Source organism: Polypterus senegalus, chromosome 11 (assembly GCF_016835505.1).
Source record: "Polypterus senegalus isolate Bchr_013 chromosome 11, ASM1683550v1, whole genome shotgun sequence".
Lineage (NCBI taxonomy): Eukaryota > Metazoa > Chordata > Cladistia > Polypteriformes > Polypteridae > Polypterus > Polypterus senegalus.
In genome coordinates, this window is record NC_053164.1 from 113,598,731 (window position 1) to 113,619,880 (window position 21,150).

The 21,150-nt window shown below is 36.5% G+C and overlaps 2 protein-coding genes across 2 annotated transcripts in view; one reads left to right on the forward strand and one right to left on the reverse strand.

The window, feature by feature from the left end:
- LOC120539447 overlaps positions 1–12,865 on the reverse strand; it is a 32,618-nt gene extending 19,753 nt beyond the window's left edge. Inside the window, exons 1-4 of the mRNA XM_039769510.1 lie at positions 12,429–12,865; positions 10,105–10,335; positions 2,727–3,074; positions 1,039–1,121 (exon numbers count right to left, since the gene is read on the reverse strand). Coding sequence (XP_039625444.1) covers positions 1,039–1,121; positions 2,727–3,074; positions 10,105–10,314 — 641 coding nt within the window. The 5' untranslated portion in view covers positions 10,315–10,335; positions 12,429–12,865. The remainder of the gene's footprint in view (positions 1–1,038; positions 1,122–2,726; positions 3,075–10,104; positions 10,336–12,428) is intronic.
- A 127-nt stretch (positions 12,866–12,992) lies between these two features.
- Positions 12,993–20,902, forward strand: ndufb2 (NADH:ubiquinone oxidoreductase subunit B2). The gene is made up of 4 exons (XM_039769511.1): positions 12,993–13,205; positions 15,415–15,559; positions 20,488–20,583; positions 20,802–20,902. Exons 1-3 carry the CDS (start codon positions 13,120–13,122, stop codon positions 20,560–20,562), a joined length of 306 nt encoding a protein of 101 aa, XP_039625445.1. The 5' UTR covers positions 12,993–13,119; the 3' UTR covers positions 20,563–20,583; positions 20,802–20,902.
- Positions 20,903–21,150: the final 248 nt, after the last annotated feature.

Below are 21,150 nucleotides of genomic sequence, written 5' to 3' on the forward strand. Positions count from 1 at the left end.
TTTTTTTTTTTTGAGCCTTTCAAATTCCACTGCTTTCATAATCTCTAACTTGCTCTGGATGTGTTTAGCGCCAACGTTTGTGAACGTCTTTATGAAGTTCTACTTGTCTTTTACTCTGTCTTTTAATTCTGAGCTGGATTGGACATGCTTTTTTTTTCAATTCCAATTGTTCTGGGCTGATAATCATTTTCCTTATTTTCTGAATTTGCACCTAGATTATTCTTTTTCTTTTTTGTCTCTCCAGCGCTTTTGAGTCTCTCTTCTCCACGCTGCTTTCTTCTTCACTTAGTCGTCGGATGTTTCATTTATAACTTACTGTCCTTATACGCTTTATATGCACTGAGAACCTGGATCTGTGTGTGCTCACATCCTTTAGACGACTGAATGTTTTGCAGCCTCTTGGCTTATTTGATATTGATTGTAAGTAGGGCATGTCTTGCAAGAATCTCATGCTCCACGTCATCGTGGGACGGTCCTGGGTCAATCTATTGGCACAAAGTCTCATGTTTAAGGTTTCTTTTAGATTTCTTCTGTGATCTTAACGTGAAAATCACGTCTCGACGCCCTTGTGTTTCTCTCCAGGATTTTTTTTTTTATAATAGTGAGATACTTTGTTTTCCTCACCTCATCTAACTGGCAGGCATTTTGAGCAATACAGGTCAACTGACAAGTTATGTTGTGCCATGTACTGTCTGTTAAGGTTATTTAAAGCATGTGGCTCAATAACATTTTATGCCAGTTGATGGCGCTGCACACTCGGATAGTCTGCATATCATGACTGTCCTGCTACTATTTACCAATACAGCTGCAGCTATAGTGAGAATGTTTATATTGCTTTATGGAAAGCATGAAATATTTTAAAAACTTCTTTCTTTCTCTCTCTTTCTTCTACTTGAAAAGGAATAGTGATTATTTTAAATAACTCATTTACACATATTGACACAATTTTGGAACCTTCATCTTCATTTGTCATTTTTTTTGAAAACCCTCATTAAATAACATAAGTCTTGTTAATTCTATTAGTAGACTATAACATACTTTGTGATTGGACTTTGTAAACTCCAAAGGCCAGAATGACATAGGAATTCATCTTGGGTTGTCAGGACAGAAGATGGTACAACCTGCAATGAGATACATGGACAAAATATTGTCAAAAAAGTATAAGATACATGGACAAAATGTTGTTAAAAAAAATTTGCGCAGTTAACACTTAAACCACCAAAAGGTAACCAATCAACCTTTACTTTAGCACCTTGACAGAGGAAACGTTAATTTTAAACCTGTATTGAATTTTGAAGAGTACTTTTTTTTTTTTACAATTTGGAAGATAATGATTTGGTCAAAACTGATGAACTGTATAGTACACTAAACTAAACATGCATTAGAATTCAATAATACTAGAAAAAATATTTTAGTGCAATTTTGCTAATAAGTAAGCATATTTGACCTCATATGCAATATGAATCATGATGAACTTCAGAATATACTGTCTAAAAGTTATAGGCACTTTCAAAATTAATGTTATGAATAGTTTTTATTAACCAATACACTTCTTAAAGCTGCAGTAAACTGAGAAAAACATAAATGAAGTCAACATTTGGTATGACAACTGTTTAGTTTTATTCTCTCTACACAACTATTTGTTTTTCAGTTAATCACTTCAGTTCAACCAACTGTGAAGACTAGGGGGTGCCACTGAGCCCAAAACCTCCAAACAGGAATGCACAAACACAGTCCCGGGTTCAAACAAAAGGTTTTTTTTATTACAAATACCTTGTATAAAACAGACACACAAGTGGTTTCCTTTTCTTTCTTCCCTCTCTCTCTATTGCCTGTCTGACTTGCCTGGACAAGGCAGTGTGGTCTTTTATGGAGGACCCGAGAGTACATCCGGTGCCAGGGCTTCACCCATTAAAAGCATATTCTGGGTCATATGGGAGTCCCAAATAGTAGGGAGTGTAACTCCCTGCAGTACCCCATAGTGACACCTACAGACCCTGGTAGGGTAGCACTACTGAACTGCAATCCCTGATGTCCGAATGGGTACTGATATTCAGGGCTGCTGCCATCTAGCGTACAGGAGAAGAAGAAGTAGGAAGGGCATCTCACACAGGTCAGGACCCCAAACCAATTCTGGCTGGGATGTCGGTACAGTATGTTGTCTATCACACTACACATTATGTCATTGATCATTAGCACTGGTTTATTTCATTTGTTTAATCAAACATGGGGCTATATGCCTACGAAGATTTCATTTTCTTCAATTGGAGAGTGGTCTATAACTATAAATCTTATTGCATTGCTTCACTTTATGCCAAAAGAATGCTTGAAACTCTAAAATATATTCTTTTCTATTGACATACTAAACAAAAAGACATCAAGTAACCATTGAGGACAAATATCTTTTGTGACCTATCTAAAGTGCCTAGGACTTTTGCATAGTGCTTTATAATATTTTGTCTACCCTGTTTTTAAATCATATTTACACATGTAATTAAATTTCCTATTTTTATTATGTTTTTCATTTGATATTGGTTGAAATTTATTGAAGCATCAGACACCAGTTATTGAAATTGTAAAGATTACTCTTTGTGCTTTTCTTGACCTGAATATACTGTTTTATACATCCTATTAATACATTTCTACTAGTAAATTGTATTTGATTCCATACAGCATTGACAGTAGCAATACTGCAACATAATGTCCACCACCTTCTTTGCACTTACTGTCTCCAGGGATAACATGCGGAAGGTTCCCCCTGTCTCTTGTGTCACCTCCAGTAGGAAGTTTTGGGGCGGGCTTTTTCTATCATTCCCACTGACACACACCACATGTATTGGTACTTTGTGAGGTTGGCAAGGCCTGCAGGTGGGTTCCCTGTTAGGGCAATATGGAATCCCATCTGTGACCAAGCACACAGCATGACAGTCTGGATCTAATAGGGCCTCATTGAGAGCTGTAACTGTAGACAGGCCATCTGAAACTGATTGGCATTCCAGGCAAAGTATCCAAGACACAGCCTCAGCAAGAGAATTTGGACTGCACCACACAGAGCGGTCACACCATTTTCTGACCTAGGGGCAAGAAGAAAAACAATGAACTAAACATAATATAAAATCTGCAGTATACAAAAGTGGTAAAATGTTGTATGGACGTATATATTGTGAAGTAACATTTTATAGAAACTACAACCGCTAAAACAAAACCTTGCTATTCAAAATAATGGCAGGAAATATTTAAAGTGTATTGTTAAAAACACACATCTGTGATCTGTAGAGCTCCATAAAAATAATAGCGATTTAACCACACTTGTCTAATAACCTGTATTTCATTCATTATTTAAGAAATGTTAACCTAAACAGGCCCAACATAGTATAGATTCCTATGGGACCATTTAAGCTTAACATTTAATCATAAAAAAATCTTGAAAAGCAAAGTTTGAGATAGCAATAGTAACAAATAATGAATCAGGTACCTCTTATTTTAAATGCATTTGATTCATATGTACTGTAAATAGTGCTGGCATGTGTACTGTAGCTGTAGAGCTAAACTGTATAGGATTAATTGCACCTCTGATTAATATTGCTGTTTTAGGGATCTTAGCATCCTGAGTTTCAATCCTATATTCACTAATCATTCACATGGAGATGATACATTCTCCCCATATACATGTGTGTTTTCCTCTGAATTCTACGTTTTCCTTCTACATGCCCAAAGACATGCAGAGTAAATTAACTGAACTCAAAATGTTGCTTTGTGAATAGGATGTATGTGTGAGAGGGCCATGCAATGAAGTGGGAACCTTTCCAGGGAAGATTATTTGCCTTGTACCCAGTGCCATCGAGATAGGCTTGACCCCAACAACCCTAGATTATAACATATAGAATGGTATATTATGTTAATTGTACTTCTGTTGGGCACAGTTTGACATTTACTTTCCACTGCTGCTTGTCAATTTTTTTTCAGACATGTCATTAGCTTCACATTCCATCTACTACTGCTGCTGGATTCATTTACTAATCATCATCCATCCATCTACTTTGAATCATAAGGAGAAATTCCAAACTCCAGAAATGACCACTAAATCTAATACACAAAACTCTTCTTTAAGCAAGTGGCCAAGTTGACTGAGTGAATTAGACATTAAGTGGGCTAAACATTTGCCAATCTATAATGACTAAAAAAATTAGTTATTGATAGAATAACATATTCAAACATATTTTATGTAAACAGAGATGAGGTACCTAACATAGCAAAAATGAAGAAGACAGGTGTCCATTGAAGTTTCAGACCAGTGAAACCTAATCTCTTCTATTATAAAAAAAAATCCTGGAGAAAAACAGTAGGGCGACGAGACATGATCTTCACGTTAAGATCATGGAAGACACTTAAAAGACCTGCGACACTAAAGAGATTGGCCACGGAGCGTCTTGCGGGGACCTTAACCCCTTATCAAGCGGGGTCATTTTTGCTAAATCGCTTGTAATTTGACCTCTCCAAATTAGAATCATTGCTGTTATTGAACCATCTGGAGTATAAACACGTTTGGTCTCTTTGTAAAGGTAACATTCTCTAGTTTCACCCACAGCAATCAGAATCACTGTAGGTGTGACTGATCAAAAGTTATGCACAATAGAACTCACAGAAAAAATGAATTTTTTTGTTCTCGCCAAATTTTTTTGTGAAAATAAAGGCCTCTATAGCTGCAGTAGGTAGGTGGGGACAGAAACACACTATGTACCAACAGACTAACTTGTTGACTACTCACATTTCAAATTTGAAAATGACATTTTTACACCAGTTTTTATGTGGGCATGTCCAGGCGCTTTTTAGAGGGACCTATGGTTTATCCAAACCTATCCAAATTGGACACATTTGGGAACGTATGGAAAAAGTGCAATAACTTTTGAATGCTTGATACACACAGATATCAATGAGGGCTCTACTGAAAGCTTACACCTAGAGGAATCTATATCTACACACAGTGTCACTTTATTAGTTATGGAAATTCATATTTCATAATAAAAACAATAAAAAATACACATTTCAATATAAAAATAGTCAAAACAAGTATGGGCCAAAAATATATATATATATTTTTAATAAAATGCACACAAACACACAAACTATATACATTTTTTTACAAACTGTTACAACACAGCTCAGCGTTTTTCCATGTGCCACTGATTGTAGCAATCCCTAGCAAGCAGAAAGCACAAGAGCATGTCACATGTAGAACATTTTACAGGGGTTTTTGCTTGGCACCTCCTGCACCTCAGCCGGCCATTAGTTTTGTCCCCAGCACTGCTGATATGCACCAAACGATGATGGTCTTCCCTGTTCTCTCCTTGTTGTGCTGTCCTGGTGGATCCCGCAGCTGCTAGCTCCAAGACTAGGGTTTCCCTAAATGCCTTCTGGTGCATAGGAGCTACTGCCGTTGCCTTGCACTGGGCTTTGTAAAATATGAAGGCATTAACAATGGCAATATCCACAAAATGGCAAAAAAAAAAGTCTTGTACCATTTCTTTGTCTTGTGGAGAACCTCATAATAGCCGATCAGTGCATCTGACAGGTCGACTCCACCCATGTGCCTAAAATCATTGCAAATATATTAGTAACGTACAAATACTATTTCAAGAGGGGGTAAATACATGTTATATTATACATACTTGTTTTAGTCTTTGATGGCTGGTGTAATGGGGACATCTGTCATGGTCCAACGGCCTGCCTCACCTTTCACCCTACCAGTCACTGTCTCCTCTCCATGGGCGGTGTGCATGGTGGAGCACATGAAGACGTCTTTAGTATCTCTCCACTGGACAAAAAGCAAGGGGACTTCCCGAATCCACCTGATACTGCCACAGGTAGCTTTGGTGTCCAGGGTGTTGACAGTAGTTTTGGGGTAACCCTGTGTGTTTGTCCTGATAGTGCCACAGGCTGTTATTTTTTTTTTCAGGAGATCCTGAAACAGAACTGGGCTCGTATAAAAATTTTCCACGAAGAGCTTGTACCCTGTGCCCAATAAAGAGGTGTTGACAAGAGTCATAACCGAGTCATAGCTCAACCCCTTTTTGCTTGCTTGTGCACTTTTGCCCTCATAGACAAAAAAATCCCACGTATAGCCTGTTTGAGAATCTGCAAGCACAAACAGCTTGTAGCCCCAACGAACAGGTTTGTTTTTCAGGTATTATTTGAATATCACTCGAGCTTTTGAAGCAACCATTCTCTCATCAATGGAGATATGCTAATTTGGTTGGAAGTTCTGACGACATGCATTTTTAATGTCGATGTAAATGGGCTTGATCTTGCCCAGGCAGTCAAAATCAGCAGTGCCTCTTTTACTTTCATTTTTAGCATCCTCATCTGGACTGCTTAGATGAAGCCTGTGAACAATTGAGAAGAATTTCCGACCTGACAGAACTGACTGAGGAAAAGGAAGACTGTATAATCTTCCTTTTCTCCAGTAATCAGTAAGTGCAGGTACTTTCAAGAGGCCCATGTAAATTACAATTGCCAGAAAAGAGTAGAGGTCTTCAATGCCATTGTCTGTCCATGATTTGTAAATGGATCTGCCGTGCACATTTGTATTTGCCACAAGAGTCAGTAACACAGTGCTCGTAAAAAAACTGCTGAAATAGTTCACGCACAGTGTAGTTTGACGTGCTAATTATCTGGGGTCCAGGAGTCCTTGTAGGACAAAAGGGGGGGTGGGTAGGTGTGATGTCTGGATCTTCAACATTAAGCCACTTCCCCTCTGCAGGTGGTGGCTCTCTAGCACAAGCACCACGTCCCCTTCCTCTGCTCCTCCCCCGTCCCCTGCCTCTTCTGGTTCTTGTCAACCGACGAGTCTTGGAGGAAGGACCTGGTTCTGGTGCTGGCTCTAAAGATGGTCTAAAAAGTAATATCAACAACAACAAACGATTATAATCTTATATATAATATGTAAAAACAAATATAAAAACAAGTTCTACTGTACTACTCCTGACAGCACAAAGACAACCTCCTTCATAGGTCTGGAAAGTACTCCAGTTACTCTGATGGACCATCAGCCAGTCCTTTATATCTCCACACATCCATTCAGCATGGACATTCACACCTCTAACTCCCCAGGAGGCACCTCACTAAAACCCCAAGAAACTCAACCCCCGCAAGGCTCCTGGACCAGACCACTCCCAATCCCAAAGAAGCTAAGCATCACTGGGAATTAGATCTAATAAGACATGTGGTGGGCCTCACTGAGGAAAAAACTTTATCAATAGTCACAGCTTATATGTATATAACAGATCATCTATAGATGACCTGAAAACCTGATTATATAAGCCTAAAACCAGTTACCAATAGACCTACAATACATTATATTCAAGTTACTTATTTTCAAAATATAGTCACTTACTGATCCATTTCAACATGGACTTCAGCCAACACAGTTTCTGGCTCCCAATCAGGGTCACTTTGCCTGTAAAAGTGAGCAAATTTGTCATTATTTATTTGTCACTGTACATACTGTAGTGTCTGCCAATCTAATTTTTATGTAAAATAGTGTGAAAACACAATAAAAACACACTTACCTATCAAGCAAGGCGTCCATCCCATCCAAAAACATGTCCTCAGTTACTGAGTCCACAGCAGAAATGTCGCTCTCTGCCTCAGACTTCTCCTGGTCGGATTCATCACTGTTACGTCGCGTACATGCCTCTACTACTTCGTCGAGAGTGTATTTACGTTTATCTGTACGTTTATCCATATTTAAAATGCGAAAAAACTTGGTGAAATCACAATAAACAACCACGCGTAATTTACGCACCAAGTCTGCAGACAGGCCAAATGCCGGTTACGCACGGCTCCCTTCAGTTTTGTTTACAAGTTTGCATGGCAAATTACACATTGGCGTGCTCAGCTGCTCATTGGCTGTAAGTTTGGAGCGTCACTCACAGCGTCCAATCAAACTGGTCGATTCTACCAGGGTGGGAGTTGTGCGTCATCGTTCAGCTGTCTGTGGCTATACGAGGCTCCAGTCACCCCCAGACCCCTCCTAATTGGCCAACTTAGGTGTCAATCAGAAGCAAACACTTCCGTGTAACATGCTTTAGCATGGTTATCGCCGACAGAAACAAATTATGTCTGATATGACCAATAGAAATGAAAAAAATGTCGGAGCAAGTCTCAAGTTAAAAACGTTTTCTGGAGTTTTTGTCCCTTTGAGGATCTATCGTGTGATTTGGACCTAATTGTTTTACTGGATTATATTCCCTGGAGCCTTACGGGCAGAATGAGACCAATATTGCTCGGAAATATTGATGTTTGCCTTGCAGAGAGCCTTCAAAGTTAGGAAAAGTCAACTCTTAAAGTATTTACTTCTCTGTAAAAAAAGGCATTAATGTCAGTGCTGTGGTTGTTGTGTGTCAAAATGGTTTATATCATCGGAAAGACGAGACTCTGAGGTTTCATTTGATGTGTAGTATGTCGAGGTGCATGACAGAGGGGCATGCACACATGGCTGTGACTTTGTCCAAGTGTAGTTATGTACGGGACCGGTACGTGTGCATGTGAAGAGGCTGAGACTTTGTGCCAAGAGAGTGACCCAGGACCATCTCGCGATGACGTAGAACATGAGATTCTTGCAAGACATGCCCTACGCACGGGCAGCAACACACTCAGTCGTGTTTTGGCTTTGAGCACACACAGATCCAGGGCTCTCTGCGCATATAAAGCGTATAAGGATAATACGTTATAGATGAAACGTTGACAATTAAGCGAAGAAGAAAGCAGTGTGGAGAAAAGAGACTCAAAAGCATTGGAGAGACAAAAAAGAAAAAGAATAATCTAGATGCAAATTCATAAAATAAGGAAAGTAATTATCAGCCCGGAACAAGTGGAATTGGAAAAAAAGCACGTCCAATCTGGATGTTGGCGCTATACACATGCAGAGCAGTTTAGAGATTATGAAAGCAGTGGAATTTGAAAGGCTCAAAAAAAAAACGTTGGTGTGATACATATGTGGAGAAAGTTAAAGAATATGAAAGTAGGAAAATTTGAAAGTATAAAAAAAAGAAAGTAAAGATCACAATAGTGCAAACAAACAAATTATTACTCGAAAAAGGGAAAATGATCACCACGGACCAGGTTTTATTGTAAACAAAGCAGGATAAAGCGAAGTCTGAAATAGTAGAAAACAAAGTAAAACGTCATAATGAGGTTAAAAAACAAGGGCCAAACACATGCAGAGCAGGTTAGAGATAATGAAAACTGGAATTCAAAAGACTCAAAAAAAATGTAGGTGCAAAACACATGCAGAGCAAGATACAGAATATGAAAGCAGAAATAAACGACAGTGCCAAAACAAAGAAATAGAATATGTGAATATTGTAAGGCTTTGAAGTTTAAGTCAAGAGAATTTCAAAAATGGAGTTTACCTCGCGTGCATTAATTGGTTACTTTGCAAAAAAAAGTTTTAACTGCTAATGATGTAGATCTTTTGTCAGTGCTGAAATTCCAAACAGAGAAACCTATCCTGAATCATTAAACATTTGTCTCACTGACCTCATTAAAGAGATTCAGCCCACTGGGACTCGAAAGATTCCAAATATTGTTTTTACATAAGTTCTGAAATAAAAGTGAAACTAATGAAATAGCAACATGGGGTTGGCAAGCGAAGCAAGCAGGGGGCGAAGCCCCCTAGTCTCCCAAAAATATTGAATTAGGGAATTTTGTGGGAGCACACACTTCAATTTGTTGCTATGGTTTATTACTGTATGTGCAGGCTCCACTGTTATGTCACATTGAGGCTACAGCCAGATCAGAGCCCAAAAGGAAGTACAAAGGACACCCTTTGGATTAAGGAATGTGTATTAACCAAGAGGCAAACTAATGGTTGGTGAAATATAAAGGGATAATGTTGCAAGAAAATATGATAAACAAATATTTTAAATGTACAATTAATTACTACAGTATAGTTTGTCAATAGTATATACATTATTTATGAAAACAGTTGTTCAGAATTATTTGCCAAAGGACTAGGTATATCAACTCTAGCCTATGGGTACATGCTGAAAAATAATCAGTGTTTATTCATCAATTATATATTAACGTTTGAAAGTCATTTACCTTACTGTTAAACTCAATTATGTTAAATTTAAAGTGAGGAAGAGCCTGGGCCCTACAGTTCAACTCCTGAATAAGGTGATCCTTCACAGCTGGCAAGCTTTCATACATGCTTCCTGATGTATCCAGCACAAAGATGACATTCCACTCTCTGATGCCATGAAACGTGTTTGGAGGTCCATGGACATGGCAATGAGATCTGTGTGCTGGCATTGCAGTGGGATTAAAAATAACCTGAAACACAGAAGCATAATTACTGTAGACTTGAACCTTGTCAGAGTTTCATATGATTCTGCAGAGACATAATTTGAAGTAATTTAGTGATTCCATGCCAAATCGGGCAAGGTGACAATGTTATGAAAATACTTTATGCAAGAAACTATATCTAGTTTACTGATTAACAGTACTGTATTAGACTTAATAATGACAGAGAGCATAAAGACATATAAATGCACAGTATGTAAAAAAGCTGATAACAGTCATTTGTCCATGTAAAATTTTATAGTATGGTAACCTTTTTCACATATATGAACCATGTGGACAAATTGATCATCATATACTAGATGGCAGTTAGTCTGCATGTGGAATGGCTGTGAGGTTAGCATTTATTTTGGTTATGAGTAAACAAGGAAGAAAAGAGTGAAGGCTGAAACAATTACTTTAAAGTTGTATTCACAGAATAGTGGAAGTCTACTAAACTTTTTTGTACTTGTCCTGTATCAAGTAGGAGGCATGGTGGCACAGTGGGTAGCACAGCTACTGTACCTCTCAGTAAGGAGACCAGGGTTTTGCATGTTCTCCCAGTGTCTGCGTGTGATTCCTCTGGGTGCTCCAGTTTCTTTCCACAGTCCAAAGACATGCAGGTTAAATGAACTGGCAATGCCAAATTGGCCCTGGAGTGTGTGTGTGTGTTCGTTAAGTGATGGACTGGCACCCTGTCCAGAGGTTTACTCTTACCTTGCGCCCTATGCTAGATGGGATAGACTACAACAGACCCCCATGACCCTATTCAGGACTAAGCGGGTTTGAAATTGACTTTATCCAGTACTTTATCATTTTTGTAGTCTGTCCTTGGTTTAGCTGTCTCTAGAAGACTGTCCTTTTTAAGTCTGTATTTTTTTATAATCTTTCACAAAATTGCTTTAGTTTTCCAAGGTGTTAATCCATGAGACAAAACACAGGAGATTATTTGTAGTCTTCAAATGGAAATATGTTTTTTCATACATTAACTGGATGGTTTAAATGACTTGTGATTACATAATAAAATACAATTACCAACACAGAAAAATATACATTGATGTTTGTGAAAAAAAAAATTAAAAAGACTTCATTTAATTCAAAGTGTTAGGGAAACCTGAAAAGTAACAATGGTAGAAGAAAACACACCACAATGAGCATGGCTGGCTTTATACGTGCTAGGTGTCCTATACTGCTGCTAGTCGGTTTATCCTTCGGATGATACAATATAACTACTTCAAATCACGTTTGTCCAAAAATATCTTTAATGGCCACATTACTACTTCACTATATACAGGGTGGTCCAGATCTAATTATGCAACGCAGGAAAACAATACAATTTCGGGTGACTGGCGCAACCAGTACGGTCAAACATTTCGTTGACTTGGAAGATCGTGTTCCAATGCACTGCAGGCGGTCCAGATTCCTCCAACATCCTGCGTTGCACGTTGTTATAGCGTAATGAAAATTGCATAATTAGATCTGGACCATCCTATACAAGATGTCTTCTACTTCCTAACTCTAAACTCCCAAGTGGTAATATCAAACCTAACATCACTTCTGGGTTGGTTACTCTCCAGCTATTATAACCTGCACAATATTGTGGCTTATGTTTGAGCAGTCCTATTAAAAAAATGCTTAACTTAATTTTAAGCTGCCAGACCTCAGCTACATTATGATTTGTCCTAATATTTTCAATGCTGCAAGGACCAAATTGTTGTGCACAACCTCCGACGTATTAGGAAAAAAGGCAATTTCTCCAAATACTAAGATAAAACACAACTTCCCTCAGCGCTGGTGCCTTGGTGCCAGTGGTGCGTGTGGTTGTGCTGTCAGGATTATTGCTTGTACAAAATACACACATCCACTCTACAGGCCAAAACAGTAAACAAACGAGGTGTCTTAACTCCTGAATGTGGCAGATACAAGAGTGGCTGAATAGGGCATTGAACATATTGATCCGAATGTCGCCGTATATGTTGACTTTCATTACTTTTTCCGACACATACATAATTGTGACTTTAATTGAAACGTCACCCTAGTATCATGCTTAACGTAGTGTTAAAATATTCAAATTCGTGTGTACTCACCTTCAACAGAAGTAAATATTTAGTAGGCAGTAATAAATGATGCTAAAGCTTTGATTATTTCCTCAATACAAAGTAGTTCGCCGAAGTGCAGCATCTCGCGGACAGGATTGTATACAAGTTGCCTGGCGACTGGAATAGTTCAAGTTGTACAATATAGGGGGGAGTTTCAAATACCATTACACGCCAAGATATTCCATCATGACAGACACATTCATTTTAAATATTATCCTTGTTAAACAGGTATATGTAATATTTGCCTTGAGGTACTTTATCAAAAAAGAACTGAAAAAAACAGAATCCAAACCTCAAAAGAGCCTGGTAATGGCAGCTTATTTACTTTTTTATTAAAAAAAAAAGTAGTGTAACTGTGTATTTATTGACCCAAACTACAACGTCTTATTAAGATCTATTTGCAGGTACTAGACATTGGCAAACCTTTTGGTGTGTGTGTGTGTTTCTCTACAGCATTTTTGTCGTTTTTCGCCTTCTCCCCTCTTCAATTGACCAATCTCCTGCCGCTGGATCCTTGGTGCGCATGTGCGAATTTAGCCAATGGTAACACGCCTTGTTAGTAGGTTTCAAGGGTTCAGACGGGAGAGGTGACATTTGGCAGGCTATCTGTCTGTGTACAAAGGACAAATGAAATTAAATAAAAGTACAGGTTAAAGGAAACTACATAGAAACCAGAGAAATGTCTTCTCTAGTAAGATTCGGGTCCGTATTTCGGGCCGGGGCACAGCTGCTTAGCCGAGGTCCAGCGCGAGTTGGATTCAGAAAGTATGTTTGACCAGATATGTATTTTAAGAGAATTTCAAAGTCAAATGTATTATGATTTTATTTTTTGATGCATGTTGCCGGGTCTCTCCACCTGTGTGTATTTCCCATTTTGGTATTGGTTACTTGTGCATATTCCAGGATTCATGGTTAAAAAATGTAATTTAACGGCCTTGCAGTGTGTGTTTGCGTCTCGCCCAGATGATGCTCATACTCTTCCCCGCCACTGGTTTGGCTTATGTTACGCGTATTTCTACAAATCAAATATATTGCTAATGCAGTCTGTGTATGCACAATGTTTTTAACTTTTATCTGTACAGTGAATTCATGAGAAGCGCCATTTTTATGTATTTAGAAAAGCATGTCGCATATAGTAAAAAATATGAAATTAATAATAAAGGTATGTACAGACGGATGTTTGTAATTTGTATAGCTTATGCCTAGAGAGATTATGTTAGTAAAAATTTTTGATAAAGGTACACCTTTTTTTTTTTTTAAGAGTATGTCAAATCAAATTTTATTGTGTCATATAATTACAAACACGGTACAATATGTAGTAAAATGCTCAGTTGCTAAACTCCGAGACCGTGCATTAAGTAGAATATAAAAGACGAGCAATATATGACTTTCTAAACATCATTGTGTAAAACAGGATAATTTCGATGGTGGATATTTCCAAACTGTACAGTAACTGGGAGGGTAGCCTAAAGTGTGGTGTTCTTTTTGTTCTGTAATGTAAATTGCTTTATAACACATGCTGTGATATGTTCAGGTAAAACGGATTTAATAAATTGAGTTGTGATATTTGCAGGTAAATTTGGGGTAATGGTTTTGTGTAGGTGTGAAAGGGTGGAGGTTGAGATCCCACCTTTCTGTAACTGACTGCAGCACTAGGGAAGTTTCTTAACAAGTCTTCTAATTCAGCATACAAGCTTCAGTGTAGTCACTTTAATCTTTGACACAGTGTTTATACTCTAATTAAACTGCAATACTATATAATTTCTTTCCATGGTTGATAGATGTGTAGTTAATAAAAATGTATCATCTATAATGGAGCATATGTGTAAATGATAGAGCAAGCGGAGAGTCCTTGTCCCTGGAATGCTAGTACTTCTACTTTGTGCTCAGTGCTAACATTAGACTGGGACTCCCGCGACCCTCATACATGGAAACCAAGTTCTGTGAATGAATGGATAAAGGATATTACAGCAAAACGTTAAGCTTCTTTCTCTTTAATTAATGTATCTGACCTACTCCGGATAAGTTTATGAAATACATTTGGTTGGCACTGTGGAAAAGACAATTCATTCTGTCTATTCAACATAGATTGAAGTACTTTTTAAAAATGTACATCTCATTGGGTCTGTTGACACATTAGTATAGATTTCAATAAATACTAATTAAAAAATGCTACTGAGGTGTACGGAATATGTCACCTGATGTGCCATTGGAATATCAGTTTTCTCAAATTGCTTTTTTACATGCAGGGTCAAAGGTAGTCAAAGCCTGTGTCAGCAGGAGGGGGCACAAAATAGGAAGTCAAACCTGGCCAGAAAAGCATACTACTCACTTTACTTACACCAGTCCAAGGAGTACTGGCAGTCTACAAAGCACCCTGTCCTTGAACTGTGAGATAAAACGCATGGTGCAAAAGAAAGCTCATAGAAACATAAGGAGCCCCCAGCATTTAGATGCTTTGAGGCAGCAACACTGCTGAAGACACCAGTTTGCTGTATTTTATAGTGTACAGCATACACGGTTTATCTGGTGGGAGTGGGTAGCATAAGAAACTGACAAAGGAAATGCGTTATTTAAAAAGTGAGGAGGCAGTTTCATTCACTAGTAAAATAAATGTGGTGTAAATTATGAATTTGTAGAATTTAACTCGCATAGCACATGTTGTTAACATGATATAAGCAAGCATTTTGTGGCCGATTATTGATTTGTTTCCAGTGTTTACACCCCTCATTAACCCTTAAAACACCTTATGAGGGCCAAATTTAAATCCTGTGTAATATTTGGTTTACTTTTAAGAGTTTAGCTTAGCAAATGTGCTTTTAGACGCCTCTTACGTTAAGTGGCATCACCATGAATAAGCTGTAAAGTTTAAAGTCTTTTAATGATGATAAGTATGTGAGAAACCTGTACCTTACAAGTGATTTCTATGTTTTTTTTGTTTTCCCCTGCCCACCTTACTTTCTTTGTGACCTAGAGCGAGTGGCGGTGTCCATATTGAACCTCAGTACAGGCAGGGTCCACAAATGACAAGGAGCCAGAAGTTTCAGGCGGAATTTCTTAGCAGTGCCATGTGGTTCTGGATTCTCTGGCATTTTTGGCATAATCCTGACGCAGTCCTTGTGAGTACTACTTCACCTGGTTTCTAATCTGATAACTAGAGGTGTGAGCAAGAGTAAAGGATGGTACTTTTCTATTATCTTGAGGCAAAGACTGGCCTACCCCAACTACAAATACTAATCTTAAAGTTAGTGGGGGTGGAGCATAGTTACCTATAGGTCCCTAATGTTAATGTCCTCTTTGGGTGCCTAATCATGAAATTCCTATTAGGTGCCTTATCGCAAGTTTCGCATCATGCTTTACGATAATATGATTTGTGTCACGATAATAGAAAAGTACCATAAGGATTTATTGATGTTAATTATATGGTTTATTTTTGCCAATGGTAATAATTAATATGATATTTTAGCAAGGCTTCAGTTTTCCTTACCTTTCTTTGTATTATACTTATACCTAAGGTAACTCAAAGCTATAATAATTGCTGATAGATCACTTAAAAGACAACATGAGGCACAGACAAGCATAACACAGAAAAGGTTTATTGGTTTTGTATTATTCTTTACCATTTAGAATTTTAACATGACCTTAAAATGGCCCACCCTTGCTCTTATGCATAGGTGTGAGTGACAGAGGGTTAAACTGTTAGAATACAAGTGAATAGCACGCAGACTTATTCTGATAAACTGGAAGAACCCAAACTCTCCTCTTTTAAGTCAGTGGGAAACTGATGTGTTATACTATTTGAAATTGGAAAAAATCAAATACTCAGTTAGAGGATCCGTACAGACTTTTTTCAAAACATGGCAGGATTTAACCAGTAATATTTTAAAATAAGCTCATAAAGCACAGATAATTTATTAATTTAGGTATGTTTACAAGCCTTACATTTCACGCCGTTTGGCTTGCTCTCTCTCTCTCAGGGGTGGGGATCGATTTGTCCTTAACTCAATTTTTCTTTTTGTAAAAACTTGATTGATTTGTATGGATTGCATTAAAATGAATGCAAAAAAATAAAAAAAAGGATACAAGTGAATGGTCTTTTATTTCCAAATTAGCCAACATGCTGTAGACTTTAGGAGTCAGACAGTAAAGCTATTAGAAACCAACAATTCTAAATAATGAATAAGGTCTTTGGCTGGCTATTTAATGATACTTCAATCTTCAAATTTATCTTGGCATGGGAGAACCAGTTTTCTAATAGCAATCAACTCCAGATAAAGTATACAGATGTGCAGAACTAATTTCAAACTTGGTTCTTAATAACAGAATAAAGAATTGATTTCAATGGTGTTTTATATATAATATACTACAGTAAGGTTTTTTTTTTTTAATGGAAAACTGGTTTAAATAGGTTTATCACACGTGTGCACTTTAAACTGTATAAATGTGTATTGCGAGCAGTTCCATTTTATTTGAACAACTACAGTGTTAACCTTACTGTAATGAGTTAGATTCGGTATTTGGGATATGTAGACACTGGTTTTAGTAAAATCAAATATAACTAAGGCCTGAAACTGTACCACTATGGAAAGTGAAATAGTACCTTTAAACTAGGACCCACTGTTTTTGGCAGTTCTGTGTTGCAGGAATAAGTAACATAACTTTGTTATTCATTACTTAGTATTTTCAAGTAAACATTGGTTTGATAAAATGGAGTATAATTAAGAGGCCTCTACATGATATACTGTTGAAACAAGTTTTTAATGCTAGAAATTGTTTTTCTTAAATAGAAAATAACTGTTTTAAGCAGTACCATGTTGTTAGATGCATTAACAACATGTAATGAGCATATAACATTTAAATTTTTCATCAAAATATACACATCCAAAAAATGCTAGAGACTCTGTTAGTTAAGTACCAGAAATGCATATTGAAACTTTGTCAGAACAGCAATAAAATAAGTTTAAAATTGTTTTCTTAGATATTCCCACAGCTAACTATCATGTTACCCCATTAACTTTTTCTCACCATTTTTAGTAGCAGCTGTGGGTCCACTATAATGTACCATAATAGAGGAAGCATGGGTAAAACTTTGTAATTACTGCATGAACATAGAACAATATGATCAGTTAAGATGGAACTATTACTTAGCAAATGAAGGTCAATTTTTAAACATATTGTGAGAGTCAGTAGCTGCTGTGGGCAATCAAAAAACTAGCACTCACGAGAAACAAATTTTAAAATTTCTTTCAGTATTCAAAGACCATGTAATACATAGACTGAAATCTTCTTGCTTTGCAATAAATGTTTATGTTTTTAATATTGAGTTACATGATATTTGTGGCTTGTATCATAAGTGTTTCTAGACAGAGTTATGCTGATTAAAGCATAATCTTGTTTCCGCCAAGTGTTCTAAACCTTTTGGCAAGTCGTGGGTGTCTGTGTATGTATGTCTGTTTATATAAAAGTAAATTTAATATTTGTGTGAAGATCTTAAATGGTGTTAATTTATAACTGTTTTTGTAGCATTTCATTATGTGTATAATATTACGATAATTTGTTTGCAATAATTGATGTGTGCTCTATAAGAATACATTGAAAGGAAAGAATTTAAACTCAATTATGGAAAGCTTTCCTTTGTATTAGCTTCATTCACATATGCACCATTTATAATTTAAAGTGTTAAAAACTTTGTCTCTCTCTTTATCTCTCCACTCGCTGGTGGCAGTTGAGCTTTTTTTTTCTTTTCCTCCTCATTTTTCTTTCTCTGTCTATGCAAGGGTTATACCCGTATAAAATGTATTTCGAAACCACAGTAGAAATGCTGCTTCCAGCCCCCAATACAGTGACAACAAGCATTATGTTTCAATTGCCATATCTGAATTATGGATTGTCACATCAAAAAAATTTTTTTTCAAGCATTACTACAGCATTGCCGAGAAGACCCTCCACTGAAGGCATATTTGGTGGAAAATCCAAAATGCCGTGCGCTCACAGCCTCCGCTTTATCATTTGACTCCCTGCCATCCCAAAGTTACAATACCAACTTTTGCAAATAGTCTTGCAAAATATTTTCCAATATAATAAAGATAAATAATTTGATTGATCTTTGCTCAAATTATTTATTTTTACTGCTGACAGAAAGGCATGTACATGATCAACAAAATGCTTTTTAGTTGTATTATACAGGCAGACAAGATCAAGCTACTGCCAGATGGAGAAACAAGACCTTTATATTTGCTGAAAGGAGAATGCATTCTTGAGCTTTTCAGTGCAAAATAGGTGTGAAGGTGGTGGTTGAAGTTTTTTATATATATATATATATATATATATATATATATATATATATATATATATATATATATATATATATATATATATATATATATATATTTCTACAGCATCCATAGAATAGCTAATAATTTGGACATTTTCAACTCTGGATTCCACACACTTAATAAAGTGTAGTTTTAGATATTCACATACAAATGGTTATCAGAAGATACATAGTTAACCTGTCGTCATCTTTAATTCTCTGTATATTTGTATTTAGTTCTGTAAGGAAGTAGGTGTTTAATGTATGGGAACCTATAAAAATCCCCAAATTCAGTGCTTTGGAAGATTTAAGCATTTCTAGTGTAAAAAGTGAAAAAATAAATACCTGGTGAATTTAGACTATTGAATTTTGATTTGTGCTTCACTTTCTGTATTTAATTGACTATTAAGGATTAACAGACAGCCAAACATTTTTACTTAAGTTAATCTCTGGTGAACTGCAGAAATCATATTTACTTAATGACAGGAAGGTGCTGAGGCGCAAAAACAATACATCCAATCGCTACACTCCCAAAGCCCTTGTTTTACCATGAATGTGAGGTTTGTCCATTCAAAAGCAATTTTCGATTTGTTTCAGGTCTATTTAACTCATCCTCTCCATTGTTTTCTCTTCTGAAACATTGTGCTTCACACAATTGAATTCTTCTTCCAGACATATCTAACAATCTTCAGTCATTTATGATTTTTTTGTAATAGCAGTGGCTTATGTGTTCTTTCCTGCTATGCAGATCAAGTCTTTGAAAACTTTTAAGACCTATTTGTGTGGTTTTAAAGGGACTTTCTCATTAATCCTCTGGGTTCCTGTTAAGCTGGGTTTGATAGAATGATATTGATTTTAATTTGTCTCAATGTCAAAGGAATTATTGAGTTTATACAGTTTGGACATTCCTTTGTGATTGACTAAATTAAAAATGATTAAAGTGCCTGTGTAATATTGTTGCTTCAGATTACCTGGAGTACTGTAGTACACTTTTTAACAAAACTGCTGTACTATAAGATTTGAGTTGGAGGCCTAGGTTCCTGTAACTAAACGTTTTGATGCAGGAAGTGAAAGGGACATAATTTTACTTCTACAGCAGGGAAGTCAAAGAGTAAGAGTGAATCTTTAAACCATTTGTTTAAATCTGTAGTAGAGGAATAGGGTTGACTGAATTGTATTTAAGATACACCTCATTGTTTTTAGGCAGTTTGTGTCAAAACTGCAGCTAGTTAGGAGAAAGAGACATGTGGGAGCTACGTATGTTTAAAATTATTTAAAAAATAACAGTAGTTTCAAAGCCCCTTAAAATGACAGTTTAAATAAAATCCATTAATATGCCATAAGTAATGTCAAGACATTTGGCAGTAATTTTCAATTGTCATTTATGAGAAAGGAAAGAAGCTTTTCTTTGCTTGCAGCAATAAATTCCTCAAAGTCTGGCATAGAACTGTAAAAAGTGAATAAGAGAAGGGTAAGAGAGAATTCTTTCAGGTAGCTGGAGTTCGACTGTGCTTTTAGTCTGCTGAGAGAATGGTTGTTTTAAGATGGAATCTTTCCTAAACAGTTGTCTAATCTACGTAAAGCTGTAACCATTCTTTACTAAAGAAAGCTGTAGCTGGCATGGTTGACTTACAACAAAACACTACACACAACACAAAGGCCCAAGTCGATTTATTAACAATATGTGTGATTGTTTAAAATGTATTATAACATTTACATAATGTCTTATTTCAGGGTCACTTTCCCTGGCCTGATGCCTCACAGTGGACAGATGAGGAATTGGGTATCCCTCCTGATGATGAAGAGTAAGCAATAGTATACTTTTTTACTGTAAGTACGTTTTTTTTTAATTAAAAAATGTCGTATTTTTATGTATTGCCTGCTTACTAATATAATATGTCTTATTCTGATAATCAGATCTGATATTCATTATTTAAAAACTTTATTTTTGTGTTGTTCAAACAGTAGAGATGAATGGTAGAAATAGAAATTGACTAAACAAGATAAAACTGAACGCTTATTTTTTTTATTTTTTTTTTTTTTTACAGATTATTGGATTATACATATGAAAATAACCGTTCTATTGGACATAACAAAGCAATCTACACTGTATATACAAAATATAGTTTATTAAACTTGTGGCTCCATATTTTGTATGTTGTTTCTTTCTGAAAATGATTGTTTTCATTTATTTTGCATTCACCCTTTTTTGAAATTTTATTCTCGTCCCAGACTAAAAAGTTTTGCCTTGTCCAAGGATTTTTTTATAGGAGTTAAAAATAACCACTATAGAATTACAATTCAATTTAAACCCTAGACTTTCAACTAACTACCGAGATACATTCAATTTCCACAAATTGATAAAAAAATAAAGATATAGGTCACATGGATTGAGTC

Bases quoted from the DNA above. Each gene is read 5' to 3' on its own strand.
- ndufb2 (XM_039769511.1), top strand. From the start codon at position 13,120: ATGTCTTCTCTAGTAAGATTCGGGTCCGTATTTCGGGCCGGGGCACAG. The intron at 13,206-15,414 runs GTATGTTTGACC...TTTGTGACCTAG, and splicing joins GCGCGAGTTGGATTCAGAAA to AGCGAGTGGCGGTGTCCATA. The intron at 15,560-20,487 runs GTGAGTACTACT...GTCTTATTTCAG, and splicing joins ATAATCCTGACGCAGTCCTT to GGTCACTTTCCCTGGCCTGA.